This window comes from Calonectris borealis, chromosome 3 (genome assembly GCF_964195595.1).
Source record: "Calonectris borealis chromosome 3, bCalBor7.hap1.2, whole genome shotgun sequence".
NCBI lineage: Eukaryota > Metazoa > Chordata > Aves > Procellariiformes > Procellariidae > Calonectris > Calonectris borealis.
In genome coordinates, this window is record NC_134314.1 from 121,373,374 (window position 1) to 121,393,578 (window position 20,205).

The following is a 20,205-nucleotide window of genomic DNA, read 5'->3' on the forward strand; positions in this document are numbered from 1 at the left end:
TTACAAGCTATTAATAAATCAACAAACCACTTAATTCTAACTTGATTTAAGCCCCGAGTTGTTTTCCCCTACAACAAGCACATGCACTCTCCTCAGTGTTTTCCACTTCACACTGATATGCAGCCTTCGGCTAAAACTTAGCTGTCTCACGTTTTGGGTTTGTTTTTTTTTTTTTTTCATTCCCTTCTTCCTTGTCCTTCACCTGAGGGCACTTAAGATATTCAGGAAATCAACCAACTAGCTATACAGGTCACATTTGCTTCAATACTCAGACTGATTCCAATCAAACTACTACAATAACTGTATTCCTCCAAATAATGGCTCCAAAACCTGGACCAAAATAGATCACATCTTTGAAAAGTGGATATTAAGTTCTTGGGTGAGACGAATGAAAATTTAAAAGGCTTAACATATATCCTAGCTTTCTTAATGTGGCTTCTTGAAAAAGACGCTCTCATGAATTTAATCCACTAGATTACAGCTTTGCATCAGGAAATTCCAATTAAACACCACATGAAAGATTGGTCTGTTTCTCCCCCTGCAACTGACAAAGTTTAGTTTTAGCTCACTTCCAGAAAACATCGAAAAAAGTGTCATTCGTATTTCTTCCTTTTTTTAAGCAGAGTAAAAAAATACAGTTAAATTTAATTTTGTATGGTTCACTTCTGTACTTCTGCTGATGACACTTTTATAAATTAGAGGTAATCAAAAATCCTTGCCCATGTTTTAACTTCACAAATTCTCAGAGTCTTTTGAAAGCATAGGATCTGCAAAATCTAATGCTTGGGTTACAAAATGTAGGGCCTCATTATCATCTCTATATCCTAAGTAGATTTGCATAAAACTATACATTGACAGATCTTGTAATCAAAGACACTGAACAAGCATGCTCACTGATCTGTGACTCAGACCCTCAGAACCTTTGTGAGGCTCAAAAATACTAACGTTCATTAAGTGTAAACGTGCTTCTTCTAAACTTTTCTTTTGTATTTATGGGCTCGTAACTTTTGATTAGTCAAAATAATTATCTCCCAGAATTCTTTTTTCCATTCTTCTGTAATCAGAAGAAAAACATTCTGTATTATGCATAAAGATTTTTAAAACTAACTAAGCTTACAAGAAATATTATGTCACCTTAGCAACTACCTTTTAGAAGTTACTCTGCAAAAGCTGATTTTTAACAAGCACTTAAGAGTTTAAAATAATTTCTAGACTAGCAACTGGCAACCACATTCTTCTTCTTTACAATAAAGAAGCCATAAAGACTTAAATCTGAAAAAGAAAATTAAAATATAACAGAGCCTTATGTGACAAAAACATCTGTGCATAGTAAACTAACTGTTTTCGAAGGTATTCATTCAAGTGCCATACAAAGAAAGTGACTAGTGGAAACCAGAGTAACCTAGAAATCCAAGAAGAAATACTACAGAAAAAGAAAAAAAATAATTGCAGTTAAAAGCACACATAAAAGGCAGTTATTCAAATGTAGTCAGCCAGGGAAAGGAACATCTTACCTGTCAGTTGCATGCCCCCTAATTCTAACCAACACTGCTCCAATGCCATATTTATTACTCCTCACTTCTACTACACCCCAGCCCTTTTCCAAGTTAACAGAATATCTAAACTTTTTTTTTTCCCCAAGTGCTAGGAAGAAAACTACTCTTTTATTTCTCCCTGTTCAGAAAGTACATTTCCCCATTACCAAACCACATTCTTACCTACTACCTACTTTACTGTTTACATATTCCATCTGTGGAATATGGAACCAAAGAACTGGAAATCCTTCCTTTTCTCTATGACTTAACTGAGTGCTTCAAAGCAGCACAGTAGGAGCACTTCTCCAATTAACATTTACCCAGCACATTCCACCTCCTCATCCCTTAACACATCTGAGTCACAACCACCAGCTCAAGTGACTAGAAATTAACCTACTAAAGCAAAAAAATGCATAAAGTTACAGTCATTTGACACATAACTTCATAGAAACATATATCTGGAAAACTGGAGAGTTTCCCCTTGAAATAAGTTAATTTTACTTAAGCCAGAGATGATCTGTAGAGAGATGCAGTATCTTGTATTAAGTCCATTGATGCACTATACAAAAAAAAAAGAGGCTTTCAGAGAAACAAGCTTTTGTTTTAGATTTAGTCTCAAGATAAAGGGCTATAAAGGTTATCAAACCACTTACAGCCTCTCCCCCTTTTTCCAGAAGGGTTACTGTTCTTTCCTAAAGAAAATTGAAGATTAACTCATTCCCCCTAAATAATTATGGATTAGGCTTGTAAGCAAAAGCAGGACAGAATATTCCTACCCTTGTTATCATAATGTGTTGTACCTTCTCTGTCCATTTCTTACTCGAAGTCAAAGCCTGGTAGATAAGATAAACCCCCAAATTAGGCCCTTAAATTGATCTTCTAGCCAGCTGAATACTGCACGAATAGTTTCTTTTTAAAGAGCATTTCTGTTATTTTGAAAATTGAACATTGGTTAAGCAGTAGCTTAATCTGTATTAGTCTTTGAATCATAATTCAATAATCCTTGACAAAATATGAAGGCTTCTGCCTACCTTGCCTATTTGGTTTGTGCCACACCATTCTGTCAAACTCCACCTGCTGGATAATCTTCTTAAAACAAGCCTAGAGAAGCTTTCGTTTCACCAGTACTTACACAACACCTAGATACAACGATAAAACTGATTGAACAATATACTTGATTATATATTCTTCATGCTTTTCCTTTTCTACCATTCTCTATCAGTACTATCATGAAGTGAAATCACAGGTAGATTAATTTTTCTAAACACCTCAGGTTAATGGGCCATATTTGTAACTAATATCAATTTCTGGTAAGGCAGTTATATACAGGAAAAGTCGTAGCTCCATGTCACAGCTAAGGAGGAAAAAGTATACTTCATGCTTTTCAGCCTCTGATAGTAGAAAAGCAAAGTAATGTGTAAATGTAATTTTTAACTAATATTTAGATAAAATATCACCTTTAATTTTTCAAATGCTACATGACAAAAGAACAGGTTAAAAAAAGCCATGGAACTCCAGAGAATGCCAATTCTAAGATAACTAACTAATTTGAAATGTACACGTCCATCTGAGTGCTAGATGTCTCTTCTGCTTGCTACTCCTTTCAGTAAATTAAGTCAAATCATGATACATACATTCTGTTCGAGCAACAATGAAGCATCCAACTTTCTTTATGGCTAGGCTCTACTATTCAGGGTCAGAAACATTCCTAACTTTGGAGGTGGAAGGAATAGTAATTGAATTTGAGGGCTGTAGGTGAAGGGTAGCAACCTGAGATATTTTTATAATACAGAACTTACTTAACCACTTCCTTATACACAAGTCAAACATTCAAATTTCAAACAATAACCGACAGTAACTTTTTACCCATAATTTCCAACCCACAAAAAGCATAATAATTTAGATCTGTGTATTTGCTGATATTTTCTCTTACAGGATGTCTTATAAATACACTTGCCACCAAGTACTATTCTTTATTATGAACTACCATCCTTTAGGAATAATTAAAAAATAATACACACTCAAGTCTTGCAAATCATACCTGGAGCAGTCTGTGATACTGAAATGCTGGAAGAGGCATTACATTTGAGAATAGTAATTTAATCAAAAGTTGGGAGAGTGTGTATTCACTTAGAATACTGCTCAAATATTTCTCTATAAAAAAAATTAACACCATTTTACACAGCTGATGTTGTAGCATAGGCAGTAAAAAACCAAAAAAACCTGCTGCGTGCAGATTATTATCATTTCAGAATGTCGTCACAAAACAAGCACAAGTGAAGACTATCTGCAATGAGAAGTTTTATAGAAGCTTCAAGACAACTATTATTTCTGATGAAGAACTATTTTTTTATTCTTGAAAGAAGTCCATCTATTTTTGCCAGATCTCCAAATGAAACTGTTGCAGAACCTCTCTGGGCTGGTCTTGCCTAAGGAAAAAAGAAGAAAAAAAAATATATATATAGGGCTAATTTGAAGTTAAAATATTCTGTAAAAAGCTTTTAAAGCATCAGTAATTTAAAAAGTACCTTCAAACAGAAAATACTTCAGCTTCACATTACCTGTGATTCATGGAATTTCCAGCCAATCATGTAGTAGATCTGAAACGTGGCAGGTACTGAGCCATCGCTATTTCCGTACATTTCTGTTAGGGCAGGAAGAGAGAAAAAAAAAAAGGTACACAGAACGTCAGTTCTGAGAAATACTTAGTTCTCGGAACATTAGAACCAAGTATGACATATTCATCATAATGACTCTTGGTGAAAGATTTGGGACAATAAAAATACCTCATACTGGTGCATCAACATAGTTCAAATCCTGTCATTATAATTAAGGTTAAAAATATCTGTATGATAATGGTATTTTGCTCTATTCCAAAATGCGTTTTTTTTTTTCCCCTCCCCACAGAGGTCAGAGAAAAAGGCGTAGAAAATATGTTCCTAAAGTCATTTCAGATTAACTTATTACCTCTCAAATACTTACCTCGATATATTGCAGCAGCTGCCAACATTGTCTCCCTGTGTAGCAGAGGTTTTCTATTCCAAGAGCAATTACTCTCCCCCATACCTAAAAATATGTTTTAGCTTTAAGAAAAAGAAGATACAGCATATGCCATGAGTTAAGTGTCATGCACTAATGACAGATTTTTACTAAACCAGAGTAAGTATAGAATCCTCTGAATCTCACTGTAAGAGAGAACAACGTGATGCAAATAATTAGGTGAGTTTCTTGCCTATAAGAATCCAAGCCTTTTAAGGCCAGTGCTTTGCAATTTACAGTTTGTGTTGCTAGGAGTGATTTCAAATTATTATTTCTTCAGCCCGAGTCTTCAAACATTTAGGTTTTCTAGTATAATTTATTTTAAGCATTAGTACAAAGTGTTTATTCAGACACACCACTCATACGTATTTTTTTTGAACAGATAAGCATCAAAATGTCTATCCCAAGAGATTTTTTAATAAGAAATAACCACAATTTTAATCTCTTTAATCACTTACTGCATCTGAAGGTTTCTGCAGAGAATGAAAGTTTTATTTTCCTTAAGGAATTACTCTAAACAACAGCAGCTGATCCAGAGTAAGAAGATGCCCTGAACTGCTCTGTAAGTAACAACTGACTGCATATGAATGACTACTTTACAATCCATGACAAATGCAATCAGAATACTAACTCAATTGTTAAGCATCTCAATTGGTTTTTGTGTTCCTCAGCAGACTCCAATTTGAGGGTCTATTTATTCTCATTCCAAAGAACTGAGAATGTTTCCCGAATGTCCTGATAATTAGGGAGGCTCACAAGGAGAGGTTAGCATGTGGGACATATGCTTCTGTCTCCCTTTCAGGGCTTTTCAGCAGCTTACACTGAACAAGCTCACAAAGAATGGGAATACAAGGAAAACAGAAAATTCACAGCAGACCATGAAGTAGCAAATCTTTGACTTCTGCTTCCCAACACAAATCTCCTGACAGGCATAATCTCCTGACTCACTAGAGATCAGGAAAGAAGTAATGCTTCCACTGTTAAAATAAGCTTTATTTATTATTTATTTATATTTTTTTAAGGCAGAAATTTTTTATGATGAGGGTGGTGAAACACTGGCACAGGTTGCGCAGAGAGGTGGTAGACGCCCCGTCCCTGGAAACATTCAAGGTCAGGTTGGACAGGTCTCTGAGCAACCTGATCTAGTTGAAGATGTCCCTGCCCATGGCAGGGGGGTTGGACTAGATGACCTTTAAAGGTCCATTCCAAGCCAAACCCTTCTATGATTTGGAGTTAAGAAACACACAGTGAAACTCTTCTGTGTCTGCATCGTTGATACAGAAAACATTTATGTTTCCATAAAATATATACTTGCCTTGCAAGTCTTCCATAACCTCAAACAACCCTGGGTAGTTGACTTGAATTTCGTCAGTATCCTAAAAGAATTGAGAAGCTTAGTTTTAGAGCATATAAAGCTAAAACAGTAGCATTATGCTAGCCTTCAGAGCTGCTTATGGATTATTCATCTGCCACTTCTGTTCAAACTGCATATTTCTCGGGAGAATATGCTGTCTTAACGTTTCTAAAACGTTTTGTTTAGTAGCCCAAATGCAATCACATTTTAATTGAAATGCCATTATTTTCTTCTTGGTTTTAGAAGAAACAGCAAGAGTGTCTAAATTTTTTTCAAGCAGGTCTAACATTCTCTGACATTTCTCCAAGACCACCATCCAAACTCTACTGGGCCACTAGCCAAAGATACACTTCAGTTGGTTTCATTAATCACAGTGAAGCCAAGAACAGAGGCAGTCCAGGCTATTTCAGAAAATTTATTCAGCAAGGTGCATGACATGCAGAAGGAAGCAGTACATTACTAATACATTCGTAAATAGTATTTTTTATACACCAGCAGCTTTGATGTTCTGGATTGTTTTGTCTGATTGTTCTCTTATTTATAATTACCACAGTCAGGGTGTTAAAGCCAGCTCTTGACAGCAGATGTCCCAAATCAGAGACAGCAGTGAACGGTGATACGTGAGGAGAAAATCCCCCTTCCCTCTCCAATTCTGCTAGCTGCAAAGAGCAGCGAAGCTCATAGAGAGTGTCTCCCCCAAACATTGCACCAATGAACACTCCATCTGGCTTAAGAACTTGGTGAATCTACAACACAGAAAAAAAAAAACCACAACCTATGTAACTAAGAATTTCTTACGACTTTTTTTTTTTTTTTAAAAAAAGTGAACTTAAAAGCAATCATTATAATAGTTGTAACAGATTTTTAATATTGACTGTATTCCACAAGGCAAGCCGCACCAAAGCTTTTGGTAACACTGCAAGATAAATAATCTGTCTGAAAAGAGACTATTCGTTCTTAAAGAAAGAGTGAATCCCCAGAAATTACACTTACAGTCAGGAAACACAAAACGCACTGTGGAAATCTAGGGGAAAACTATTTTCGATGGGGTACTCCTAAAACAATATCCTCAATTAATTTACTTCTGAAAATAAGGTAGATTAAGATAGCTTCGGCTTACTTTTAGTTTCTCAGATGAGGGCAGCAAAAATACTTTTTAATGGGTTGATTTAAAAGAAATGGAGGCCTCAGTTTCTAATAGTGATCTTTGCGCTTCTGAACGCACAATAGAGTAATGCAATTATTATTATATTTACCCCTACTTATTTTCAACTAGCCAGAACAGCAATAGCATGACTCAAAGGCCAAGGTTGACAGGCTGCTTTCTCGCCTAATAAGTCCTAGCCCCCTTCCTACCGAGAAGGCCAACAATTTCATACTTTCTTTTTTCTTTAAGAATTGGCAACGATCCCTGGTTTAGATACCCAGAAGAGCCATACTACATAATCAGGCTAACAAGACACCAAAAGCTTCAAACAGTTTACCTTACTGATTTGAAACAAAAATCTTTTAAACTCATTTTTAGTTAAGTATTAATCAAGCTACCTTTTCTATACTAATAAAGAAGCCTTTAATTGATAGGTAAGAAATTCAAGCAGTTGAAGGCAGCTTCCATTAGTTAAAGCCAGTGGTCCCAAAGTAGGAAACGAGCATTCATGATGAAAGTTGGCCAAGAACCCCAGTTCCCTCTCCTTTGTGGGACATTATAATTTGTCAGTTATTTTTGCGGTGGAGGTAAAAATATTTGACACTCCACAGAACACTTAAATTCCAGAGAAAAGGATTATTTCTTGCCAAGCCTTTTCTTTTTTTTTTTTTAAGTACTGAAGGCATTCCGATTTCTATTATTATTTCCATAACAGCAGGGTACTCCTATTCATACCAACAGGTGACAGAATAGCACTTTTATGACTGACCAATTTGAAATAAATGAAAAAACAGCAAACTGGTTAAAATATCCCTTGCTCTTGCTCCTCGGTTAGCTGATTTGAAAAAAGTTTTCACCTGCAGGAAGGAGCTGAAATAATCCAAAATCGGATTTTTTCAGTAACAGTTTCAGTTTTCTGTCCTTAACAAGGATTTGCTTCATTTAAAAAAAAAAATCAAAAAGCCTTCGGCTCATTAAAGTTCTATTTCAAAATAAATAGCTGAGACATAAAAATAATACAAGTTCCATAAACCAGTTCTGGAGAAGTTAGATTTAGAAAACTCTTATACTACAAGCAGTAAGAGCTAACACACAGTAAAATCAATAGCATTGCCTCAGGCTACATTAGTTACCACGATCTCAGCTGTTGAGACTATAAAATATTAAACAAACATGTTGTTTCACAGTTATTTATTCCAAACTGATTTGAAACAGTAAATTAGTAGAATTATCAACTGATGGTCCTCAAACTGCCAAAAATACTGCAAAAAATACTTGTGTGCAACATGAGCTATTTCTGGGCCTCTTATTTAAAGACGATTTGGAAATAGAGTGCTCTGAAAGCAAGTAATGGCAAGTGTTGTTTTTTAGTACTAAAAACCGGTTTCTTACCTCTCTAAAAGCTCTAGGAAGGTCATTCACCCAATGTAAACTGAAATAACAGAAGTGTACATTTTGTAGTTGAATATTAAATACAATTTAGGGAATGCAAATAATTAGCACATTATCTAAGTATGTTTCAGAAGCCAAAGCAACAAACTAGCTTCTCAAGCTGCAAAAGTTCTGAAATGCCTGCCTAAAAGTGACACTAAATAAAAACTAAAGTTCATACAAATAGCGCTTTTTTTTTTTTTTTTTTTAAAGTTGAGAAGATGCAAGTCCTGGAGACTAGTTTGTCAAACACAGGAAAGAGAGAAGCTACATGTGTTTTGAAGGAAAACAAACAAACCAACCAGTAAGAAGCACCAGGACAGCTGTTTTTCCTAATGTACATTCATATTAACTATGCAAGTACATTTCTTACTGCTGTTTAATGGACTATTGATTTTTATCTTTTTTTTTCTTTAAAGTTACTGTGAAAAGAACATTATTTAACATCTTTAACCAAAAAATAAAACGTAAATAAATGATTAACGCATACCTTAAGCTGCTAACAACAAGATCAAATGTATCTTCTTTGAAAGGAAGGAATTCCTCATCAGCTACAACATTGACCGTAGGGATTTCAGATTCTACAGCATTTTTCTAAAGTTGGGTTAGAAAAAAAACAACATCAGAAACTAACTTCTTTCGCTTTCCTGTATTATGGACTTGAAGCACATTAGCATTCAGAAAGCTACTTACTAAAGCATTCTCTGCGATATCAACTTGAATAAGTTTTTCAATGGTTTCCTGAAATGAAATTTTAAAAGTCTATCAAATATTTAAATTGTTTTACAAGTTGATGTTAGTCATTTTTTTCAAAAGCTTACACATATTTGTAATAAATTGGAAGGAATCTCTTTAACACTTGATAAAATTTTACATAAAGCAGAAAACATTTTTCCCCCCAACATATTGCTCCCAGGGAAAATAGCTGAGGTAAAAGTAGTAACAGAAAACACATTCTGCATTTTTAGGTGTAAGTTCAGTCAGATATAAACCATGGATTAACAGCCAGTGAAACACCTTTAATTACAGTACGGTTCAGGAAGGGTAAACTGTTCACCGTTTAGAAGTCTCCATAATGACACATATCTGTAACAACTAAGTGTGTCCAACAAAGACTGATCGAAAAACATGCATCTCCCTACTGAAGAATAAAGGTTAACTGTCATACAACAGATAGCTTCCTTTGCACTACTATCTGTCTAGTCTTCGGTGACAATAAATATAGAGTAACAGCCTGCACAATACACGTCTTTGGGCTGTAGCTACAGACATGAGAGGAAAAAAAAAAAGAGGAGTTACCTCATCAATATTCAGAGGATCATTTTAAGTTACAATAGAGCCCTATTTGAAAACAGAGGGATAAATACGTACTTATTATAAACACTTTGAAGTATGAAGAGCCAGTACCTTGGTTAAATGTTGAGCTATGTAACCTCTTCCAGAGCCAACATCCAAAGCAAGAGGAAATGTTCTAAAGGATAAGTTTAGCAACATAAGACGTAATCAAGACTTAAGCTACTTTAAGTTTTAGACTCTATTTTGTCTGCTCATTTCCAAACGTCTTTTCGAACTAAACACATCGAGCATCCTTCTGCGGTTACCGCTACGAGAAAGCGCAGAGAAAGGTGCTCACAAGCCAGCGTTTCTTCCCGAGGGTCACGTCCCCTGACCGTGACCCTGCAGCTGCAGGGGAACGTATGGGATAAGGAGCGGTGCCCGCTTCCCCTCGCGGCGAGGCTTACCTGGTGATGTCAAATACCCTGTCCGCTATCCTGCCGCCGACCTAGGGGGAAAGCCCGCCGGTCAGCGGTGCGGAGCATCGCCCACGCCCGGGCAGTTCCCACTCCCACCCCGACCACCTCCGCCCCTCGCTGACGCCTCCCCCACCTTGCCGAGGGGGCCGCCCCGGGCCGCCGGCCGCTGCCCCCACCTCCTCCCGCAGGTAGTCGCACTTCGCGGGCTCGACCTGCAGCGCCGCCCAGTTCTTCTGCTTCCGCTTCAGCCGCCGGTCGAAGGGGCTCAGCGCGCCCGAACCCGAGGAAGCGCCGGCGGAAGAAGAACCAGCGGCCGCCGCCCGTCCTGACAGCGTCCAGAGCCGGCGACACCCGCCGCCCCAGCCCGCCCGCAGGACGGAGCGAGCGGACCCCCTCAGGGCTCGCGCCCCAACAGCCGCCGCACCGCCTCCAACGGCCGCAGCGCCCATGGCCTCGGGCGCGCGCCCGGCGCATGCGCGGGAAAAACATGCCCCGCCGCCGCCCGTCTTGGCCTCATCCCGCTCCGCGCATGCGCGCCGCCACCAACTTTCCGCCGGTCGCGCCGTGTGATTGGTTAGGAGTGGTTTGTCCTGCCGCGGCTGCCATAGTAGCGCCGGAAGTGGCTGCGTCGGCGCGTGGTGGGTTGTGGGGCTCCGCGTGAGGGAGTGCAGCCGGGCGGTGAGGAGAAGGCCGCGGCGGCTGTTAACGGTCGGTGGGCTCGGGCCGGCCGGGCAGAGCGAGCGGGCCTCGGGCCTCGTCTGTCGCTGTGGCCGGGGAGGGCATGGGGTGCCGCAGCCGGGTCGGCGCAGGGCAGCGGGCGCCTCGGGGAAGGCTGTGGTGGTGCCGTGCTGCTGCTGGGCCGCGCTGAACCTCTGCCGGCGCCGGAGCTGCCGCTGGCACTGGCCTGAGCTCGCCAAAACACTTGTGCTCTTGCTGACTCCGTTCCTGACTGGCGCTTTAAAACGTGGAATACCCGAGTTCTGTGGGAAGTACGGGTCTGAGGTCTGGCTGACGGTGAAACTGTTTGAGGTCGTGTTCGGGATTGGTAGGGGACCATTTAAGGCTATATCTGCAGCCGGGATGGTCTTTCTAGCTGTGTATCCGTTATCAGAGGCAGCCAAGATGGGTGGTCGAGACTGTGGTAGTTACAGGATTATTTGTGACTCAGTTAAATTGCCGTATGTGCTTTTGGAAAGAACTTTTAGGTATAGGTTAGAAATCTAACTTTGCTTAATTCTTCAATTACCTATCTAAATGTATGTTAATCAGTTTTTTAATCGGAAGTATTCCCCCCCCCCCCCATATTGTAGATGTCCAAGTCTTCAACAGCATCAAAAATGTCATCCCAAGAGGAAATACTGAGCGATGGGCGGTTTAGCTGCGTTACTAGGGATCCCAGATTTTGGGAGATGCCCGAAAAAGAACGTAAAATCAAGATTGACAAACGATTCCGAGCTATGTTTCATGACAAGAAGTTTAAGCTGAAATACACAGTGGATAAAAGAGGTCGCCCCATTAACTATACTTCTACAGAGAACCTCAGGAAATTTTATGCCCTGTCAGAATCTGACTCTGATCTTTCAGAAGATGATAGTAAAGAACATACTGAAAAGAAAATAAAGAAAAAAAAACCTAAACGTAAAGGAGAAGCAGATTCTGCAAAACTACTTGCCGATGGTCTCCCTAGGGAGGAGAGCAAAATAAACACACAAGGGGTGGACCAAACACGTGAAGCGGTGACAAAACTAGGTGACCTTAAAAATGAAGGACAAAAAATTACATCTAAATTCAACTTGAAAGAGGACTCTAAGAAAACTGCAAAAGAAATTGATCACTCTAGGGGAGACAAGGGTCTTTTACACAAAGGGGAAAACAAGCAAGGAGATGCATCAGGAGGAAGATCAATTTCAATTCAAAACAAGCAAAAGTCTTCACAACCAAATGGTACTAAATCGGTTAAAGCTCCCAGGAGGGACCATTCACTAGGAGGAGGAATAAAAGAATCAGGTTAGTTATTCAAATAACAAGTAGAATTCAGCTATGTTTACTTGGCTGTTGTTGCTTTTGTTTTATCCATGGAAGATCTTTTGCAAGATCAGTCATAAAATAGCTGACTGACTCGGATTCAGCATTGCTGAAGAATCAGAGTGGGTCAGCTCTTTATAGAATCAGTGCTAATTCGTCAGTAAGATTGTGAATCTCCATGTCCTTTTAATTGCTGAAGTTGAAATTGTTCGTTAGTTAGAAAAGTAAAATGTATAGTAGTGTATACGCTACTGTATTTATCAAACTGAATAGGAAATATAAGGTCTGTTGCCATGAAGGCTTCAGCATATCAACGCTTGTGGACTGAAAGCGTAAGGATGGCGGTATCAAGCCATTAATATTAGAGGGCATTAGAGAGAACAGGTGACTTGAAGAAAAATTTCTTTATATTGTTTGTGCACGCGTATAGCCTACATTATTGAAATCTGATTTCTACCTGTTGATTCATATAAATAGGATAACAGAGTAATATTTCATTAGAGTTTGAGATTGATAATACAATTGTGGGCCTAAAGAGCGATTAAATTAGATTAGATTAGACAAGCTGAAGAGGCGATACTGATGATTTATGTTGTTTGCACTTCCCTGATGTAATTTGTTCCTGCACTGTTACACATTTCAGGGTTCTGTAAATCTGTATGAAGAAAACCTGAGGTTTTTTCCTCTTTGTAGAGGATCATATATAATTCCAACATAAAAATAGATATCTAATGTTTATCTTTCAGTGACTGTATGCACAGACACCTGTGATCAAAGTGACATTAGTAAAAGCCAATTAGAGGAAGAAATTTCTGCAAGTGATGCTTTTGAGTATGCAGAATCGGAAGAAGAGGAGCCAGAAGATGATAGGGAAACAGGTGAGGAAGAGGAGCCAGAAGATGATGGGGAAACAGGCGAGGAAGAGGAGCCAGAAGATGATGAGGAAACAGGCGAAGACGACAGTGATTCAGAAGAGGATGAAGAAAGTGATAGTGGGCCTGATCTAGCTAGAGGCATAGGGAACATTGAAACGAGCTCAGATGATGATGAGGATTTAAATGACCTATTTCCAAAGGAGCCAGAGATAGAGCATTCATGGCGCGAGCTAGATAAAGATGCCCCTCGTGGAGATGAGGTAACAATACTTTGCACGTGAAAAGTTGCTACATGACAAACTCAGAAATGTACGCTGTTATGAGTTAATTATGGACCTTCATCTGTGAAACAGTTTGTGAAAGTATTTTTCATACAGGTTTTTCAGCCTTTTAGTTACAGAATGCAAGTGATGATGAAATTGGCTGAGAATTGAGAGACTTGGAGTTTTCACTCGTGTCTCCCCTTGCCTCTAAGCAGAGGCTTACCTATAGATAGATAAGCTATCTATAAGTGAAAGAACAAACAGAATCGAGCTTTTCAGAAATTCCAGAATTTAAATAGTACTGCTTTTGTTCACTACTGGATTTGAAATCATTAGATAATGAAGTAGGACTTTAAAACTGAGCACAATTTGTGTATAAGAAACCACAGTACTCTAGTGCTGTTATAATACTGTGATACTAGTTGCTATTGTGACTCACCATATGATGATAACAAAATCCTAAGTGCTGATGTTGTAACTGCAGTCCTAAATCTGTGGTTGGTGCAGTCCATTCTGTGGTGCTTCACTATATATGTCCTTTTTATCTGCTCCGGTGCTTGCTGCTTCTGACCTTTGCGAGTTTAAGTGATACAAACTCTTGAGGAAAATGCTTCTATTACTTTTTCAGCAGAGTTTGTTGCTGACTTTGATTTTTCCCAAGGATAGCTGCTAGAGAATTGTGTATTCCCCATAGCAGTCAGGAATTAAACCTATGAACTTTATGTCCCTTTTTTTTTTCCTCTCTGTTCAGATTACAAGTAGATTGGCAGTTTGTAATATGGATTGGGATAGGTTGAAGGCTAAGGATTTGCTGGCTCTATTTAATTCTTTCACGCCCAAAGGAGGAGCGATATTTTCTGTTAAGGTAAGACCTGATTTCTAAAAAGGGTACTGGCTTTTACTGTTTTTTTTAAAAAAAAAAAAAAAAAAAGACTACAAGATAAGAACAAAGACAGGTAAGACAGTTCTGTGGAGAACCAAAAGAGATATTAACATGATAACAGAAACGGTGTTGCAATTTAACTTGCTGTGTTAGAAATAAACATGGGCATGTATTTGGTAGAGTTAGATCCCGAAGCTGTTAACGTCTTGTGTTTATGAGGTTGGCTTTAAGTGCTGTTTTTCTGAGCCTAATAGCGAAGTTCTCATAGTAGGGGGAGACTACATTTTCTTAGCTAGTTTAATTTTCAGTGGTCTTTATGGTAGATAACCCAACCTTAAACCGGGCTATTTCTAAATGCCTTCCAACCCCTTTTACCATTGCACAACACTTCTTGTTTTTTACCGCTTTCGAGTTATTAAAAAACTGGTTGAATTCTGATCAGTTAAGTTATATTTTTCCATTTTTAGTGTCTGCCTCCAGCTTTCCGAGAAATGTTAGTCAAATACCCCTTTCTGAAAAGGGTCACAGTGAAATGAACGAAGTCAGGGTTCCTGTTGTTCTTCATCTGTCTCAAAATATTCTCCTTCCTAAGAGGCAGTTTGTTTATTCTACTGTCTTTTCTGTAAATTAAAATTAAGAGGGTATTAAAGTTTATGGAATTGATCCCTTTACTGATTTTAGATAAAAAACATAAAGTCTAAAAGGCTTGGTCAGATATTTTTTCTTAGTTGGTGTACATTATGCCGCTACAGTTAAAAATTTACTTTTGTGTTGTTCTATTTGTAGATTTATCCTTCGGAGTTTGGAAAAGAAAGATTAAAAGAGGAAGAAAAAAAAGGACCTTTGGAACTATTTGATCTTCCAGAGAATACCACAGAGAATGACAGGTATTAACTTTATCTTCAAATAAGAGATATAATACGTCTAATTCTCAGTGAAAATCCCGATCAACTCCTGTTTCCAAAAGTTCATATGTGAAAGTCTCCTGTGGATGCCTTAATTTTATAGCTTTTTTAAGGGATGTTTTACAGCTGGCCCTGGTTCATTGTCAATGCATTGAATAAATGCATTATGATGAAACTTGAGAAGAATTGTTTGTTGATAAGTGAGTTCAAAATTTTTATTATGTAGCTCATTGGAATAATAAATAGAACAAATGTGTGGAGAGCTTAACATAGCATTTCTCCTCTACAAACCGCCATTCATGCAGTACACTCCCTTTGTTGCTTACTCTCAAAATTTTTATCTGCGTAATCAACAGGGACCTTAACTTAGGCCACGAATTCCCAGATTGAGATTTCTTGAATGCCCCACCAGCAGCAGCCCTGGCTTACTAGCTGAGCCCATCAGGCCTACCATTGTCCAGGCTTCTTCAGGCATGTCTTTTTTTTTTTCCTTTTGTTCTGCTTGAAAGTCTTTTCTGTATGGAACTGGAGAGGTTTTGCTTTTATATTTTTCTAGAATTTCCAGATGTTTGGCAGCCTGACTGGGGCCACTTTTGTATAATACATCCCACTGGACTGCCCTATATTTGGAAAATCTGGATGCTTCTAAAATAAGTGCAGATCCCTTTGAAGAAAGTCTCTAGTGCATCCCGGAAGTGTATGATGCACTCACAGCGCATTCCAAAGTCAGCTTCACTGTGTGCACCAAGGTGCGTCCTGAAGCATTGCATCTACTGCTCAGAGGGCTCTAGAGCATCTGGAATACAACAAACAGAAATCCAGATATCCCAGAGGTGCCTCGGTGATACCTGCGCATGTACCCTTCAAATTCACGGGACAGGACCTCAGCCCTGCGATCTCTCTCCTGCATCCTTCCACCAATTCATCCACTTCTCAATCTCTTTTCTGCTTTTCTTTTTCTTTTGATGTCATCTTCTATGACACCACCACCGCCTGTGCTACCCAAGTTAGTATCCTGATTCCTTTCCTCGCCCATACCGCTTTCTTACTTACCGCTGCTACACTGCCTCTCTCTAGCATGAGGATCTGGAATCCTATCCGTACAGTCTCCCAGCTTCTCTTACGTTCTTAACGTGTACCCTTATGTATGAACATCCTTTTCACCAATCTTGTTAAGAGCCAGGATAATTGCAAACAACTTGATAGGAACTATTAAATGCTTCTTTCTGTGGCCTGCACAGAGGCATACAGAGATGCTACTCTATGCCCTGCACAAGACTCTAACCTTACAGTGCCTGTGGGAAGCAGAGTCAGATACAGAAAGTGTACGCTTAATAAAACTGTGTGAATTAGTCTTTTTTACTTGAGTGAAATTGAATAGGTACTGGTGAAACTTCATGCTGTTTAACATCTAATCTTACTATAAGATTAGGAGAATGTTTGAATGGTGCATATTTTTAATGAGTTGAATTAAAATATTTTGCAAATGAAAAGCTGTTAAAGCCAGCTCACTTGATTGTGGTGTTTTCCACTTTTGCAGGTTTTATAGGGAAAAACTGCGGGAGTATCAATTTAAGCGACTGAAATACTTCTATGCAGTTGTAGAATGTGATTCTCCTGAAACAGCCAATAAAATATATGAGGAATGCGACGGACTGGAATTTGAAAGTAGCTGTTCTTTTATAGACCTGAGGTAACTCCAGTGGTAACTCTTTTACATGTTGGGCCAGGGAGGGGAGGGAGAATTAAAGCCAGTTTAAAATAATTTGGAGTGAACTATATTCTCTTTATTCTGTAACCAAAATGATATATGTAAATAAATTAGGCATCCAGTGAGTTGTTAGGTTTCTCTTTGATTCTTTTTTCTTCTTTTTGAGCATTTTTACTGGAATATGGGAAATTTGAGAGGATCTCTGCATAGAGAGATTATTCTCAGAGAAGTCAGGTAAAATATTCTGGTTGCATCTTCAACCTTTTGCTACAATTAAGTAAAGTGGTGGAATTTAGAAAACAAAACGACATACTGTTGCCTTTTTTTTTTTCTTTTTTTCTTTTCTTTCCCCAAGGGTCCAGAAGTGGCTCTTTTTCAGGATTGCTTACCACAGGGCAAGAATATTGCTGGTGTTGTCATGAAGCTGCAATAGATTACTATGCTAGCCTCTATGAATGAGCTGGAAGCTCCAATATTTCAAAAGTCACGTTTGGGGAAAGAAAGAATCTTAAATTATAGTTGTGCTTTATTGTTAGTATTTCCTTTTGTTACGAAAAAGCCTTCTAGTCTGAGCAGAAGAGGAGTTACTAAATCATAATAAGTTTTGAGAGAAGCTGGCTTTGTCTGCTGGGGCCTGTGTTATGGGCACTCTTGGAAGTCAGTGAAAGATAAGTTTTTTGCTTTGAATCATTTTCTAGAGGAACTTAGTTCATTTGCTTTGAACCAGTTTGGAGAAGATGATCTCTGCCAAATGAACATGTAACTTTTCATGCTTTTAAACACGGAAAGATAATGTTTTACAACAGACGCAGCTGTTTAAAATTCTCCAGTGCTTTTCCTAATCTTCTACTTTGTTAAACTTTAATGTTGAATAGTATTCATCAGATCACATTTGCAATGATATAAAAAAAAAAAAAACCACCCAAATAATTTCTCATGTAGTGTACAAAGGGTTGGTGTTTTATCTAACTTCTTCCATTGTTACACATGACTTCGGTCTTTTTAACATTTTTTTTTTTCCTACTGATTGTAATGTCAAAGATGTACCAGGCTTTCCTAAAATGTTTTGAATTTTTTTATTTATCTATTTCCAAATTCTATTTTATTCACTTTTTTCTTTTGAATTTTTAATACTGAGCTTCCTGAAAAGATGATTCTTAAAACAAACAAAAATGCCCAAAAACCCACCCCTGCCCTGCTAATACCAGACTGAAAGTTGTTTAGCTGTTTACTTCCCCAACATGGTGGTTTTATACACTGAAAACCTGTGGAATAGCTGTGCAGAAGCCAGACAGTTAATCTTACATATGTGGAGTCTTACTTGTCCCTTTCTTTTGTTTCCTTTTCAGGCTTACCAAGTTTTTACTTTAGCAAATTCTTTTGTGCTGATGTACCATACTCAGGAAAAGCTTAGTCTATTTATACTATGAAATTTCCCAGTGTATTTGAATAATAACATGTTTTATTTGCCATTAAGATTTATTCCAGATAACGTTACATTTGATGATAAGCCAAAAGATGTAGCCTCAGAAGTGAACGTAGCTGTATATAAGCCAAAGTACTTCACATCTGCTGCTGCTATGGGAACATCAAAGGTATCTTTACAATGTTTTTGTAATGTTTTTCTAATTTGTTTCGTTTTATTGTCAGCTTATAAAGTATATAAGTAGTGGGGAAAAGATTACTGATTATCTTCACCATTTCAAAATAAAGACATCAAACATACTAAAAGATGTAAGCATGTTATGGAGCCACAAGTTGGAATCCCATAAACAAGCTTGAGTTTTGGATTTTAAGAGAGATTCAGCTTCTTTGTTACAAATTAAATACTACATTTTGACCTCATTATACCTCTGTTACAAGTTGCACATGGAATTACTTTGTTAGTCGCAGTTAAATCTTCTAATTTGCCTAAAATGGGTATTTGTGTGTAGCTCAGTAAGAGCCTTTTTGGTGGTAGTGCCAGGCTTAAACAGTTGCTTCTCATCCTTGTAGCTATTCAATCCTACTCTGTCTTATGTGACAGCCAAAACTTCCATCTGGCCATGAAGTGAACCAGATTGGAGAAGTGATTAGTTGAGAAATAAGTAATTTCTGCTGAATCATTTTTCAGTCAGATCTGTTTTACCTTCTCGTTGAGGGTGAAGTTTCGCAAACTCTTTCATTGTCCCCATTGCAATCAATGCGTGATTCCAGGAATGAATTGCTGCTGGAATAGGAGAGGAGAGGAGTTGGTGGCTACTTCAACACCACTATCTGTTGCCACAAAGGAAATTTGGCTTACAGAGATTTCGTGTTGTGTGACCTGCTGTTACAGAACCCTTCAGTGCATGAGGAGATTTCTTCATTCTTTCATGTAGTTAAAACTCCTTGAAACTCATTGTAGAACAAATTCCAAAAAGTTGTAATTAAATTTGTTTTAGTAAATGGTTATTATAGCTAATTGTTATAGAGAACATTAGGGACAGGTTTACATTGCTTCTTAAATGGAAGGTATCAGTTTTTCCTAAAAAGACAGAGTTACAATGTTTGATTTTAGTGTTTCAGCTTCTACGAGTGGCATTCTTATTTTTCAGGTAGATATCACATGGGATGAGACAGATCATGAACGAGTAATGTCACTTAGCAGAACTTTTAAAAAAGAGGAACTTCTTGACATGGATTTTCAAGCTTATTTGGCTTCGTCTAGTGAAGAAGAGGAAGAACAGCAGCAAGGTACTTACGTGAATAAATGCTGTCCACAAAGTCATTAGCTGCAGTGTTTTGAACGCAAGTTATTTAAATATGTAAGTCCCATATCTTTAGAAAATGCTTTGAATATTGTCTTTTACAGGGACAATATTATGCTTGTTGTATAAAAGCTGTGGTCAGGTTCTACTGTGAAAATAACCTACCTTTCCTCCAGAGCTAAACATCTCCGAAAGTGGCATATACTTACTTTTTGTGTGTGTGACCTAAAGGTGGAGGGAAATTGGTGGTGAGCACGTTGGTATTTTTCATTCGCTCTTTTCAATTAGGAAATAAATGGATTGGTGACAGAACATTGACAGATGCCAAAAATTTTCTTGAAAAGATTCATAAGTTAGGCATGTTAACGTGGAAGCTGTAGTTCTTTAAATTTACTGGAACTTGACATTCCTTTTTTCTTTATTCCTTTTTTTTGTTTGTTTGAGTTAAATATACTTTTCCAGTGTACTTTATACATGATAAGTACACACACGTACAAGTTTTTAAAATGGTATCTCTAAAGCCACAGTTGAGATTCATTATGCAAACCTGGTTC

At 38.1% G+C, this 20,205-nt stretch overlaps 2 protein-coding genes across 10 annotated transcripts in view; one reads left to right on the forward strand and one right to left on the reverse strand.

Annotated features, from left to right (window-relative positions):
• Positions 1-3,816: 3,816 nt before the first annotated feature.
• On the reverse strand, positions 3,817-10,799 carry NDUFAF5 (NADH:ubiquinone oxidoreductase complex assembly factor 5). Of its 5 annotated transcripts, none has more exons than XM_075147707.1 (11): positions 10,437-10,799; positions 10,249-10,289; positions 9,914-9,977; positions 9,200-9,247; positions 8,997-9,100; positions 8,468-8,507; positions 6,477-6,674; positions 5,890-5,950; positions 4,518-4,601; positions 4,097-4,179; positions 3,817-3,964 (listed from the first exon to the last, which is right to left on the reverse strand). In XM_075147707.1, exons 1-11 carry the CDS (start codon positions 10,707-10,709, stop codon positions 3,878-3,880), a joined length of 1,083 nt encoding a protein of 360 aa, XP_075003808.1. In that variant the 5' UTR covers positions 10,710-10,799; the 3' UTR covers positions 3,817-3,877. The 5 variants fall into 5 exon arrangements, with proteins under 5 accessions (XP_075003808.1, XP_075003810.1, XP_075003807.1 ...); XM_075147709.1 differs by having other exon boundaries at positions 10,394-10,731; XM_075147706.1 differs by lacking the exon at positions 10,249-10,289 and having other exon boundaries at positions 10,394-10,715.
• A 51-nt stretch (positions 10,800-10,850) lies between these two features.
• The window catches only part of ESF1 (ESF1 nucleolar pre-rRNA processing protein), a 40,206-nt gene continuing 30,851 nt past the window's right edge, over positions 10,851-20,205 (forward strand). The window contains exons 1-8 of one of the 5 annotated variants that reach the window (XM_075147703.1): positions 10,851-10,968; positions 11,571-12,267; positions 13,032-13,420; positions 14,175-14,288; positions 15,093-15,193; positions 16,752-16,904; positions 18,400-18,517; positions 19,499-19,637. In XM_075147703.1, the coding sequence (XP_075003804.1) occupies positions 11,571-12,267; positions 13,032-13,420; positions 14,175-14,288; positions 15,093-15,193; positions 16,752-16,904; positions 18,400-18,517; positions 19,499-19,637 (1,711 nt within the window). In that variant the 5' untranslated portion in view covers positions 10,851-10,968. The remainder of the gene's footprint in view (positions 10,969-11,570; positions 12,268-13,031; positions 13,421-14,174; positions 14,289-15,092; positions 15,194-16,751; positions 16,905-18,399; positions 18,518-19,498; positions 19,638-20,205) is intronic. The other 4 variants (XR_012673245.1, XM_075147700.1, XM_075147702.1 and 1 more) reach the window with 4 other exon arrangements.

What these genes read in the sequence shown, in the direction of transcription:
- NDUFAF5 (XM_075147707.1), bottom strand. Translation starts at nt 10,709, where the DNA reads ATGGGCGCTGCGGCCGTTGGAGGCGGTGCGGCGGCTGTTGGGGCGCGA. An exon ending in GCGACTACCTGCGGGAGGAG is followed by an intron (nt 10,290 to 10,436) that starts GTGGGGGCAGCG and finishes CTTTCCCCCTAG; the next exon opens with GTCGGCGGCAGGATAGCGGA. An exon ending in GGTTATGGAAGACTTGCAAG is followed by an intron (nt 4,602 to 5,889) that starts GCAAGTATATAT and finishes ACATATTTTTAG; the next exon opens with GTATGGGGGAGAGTAATTGC.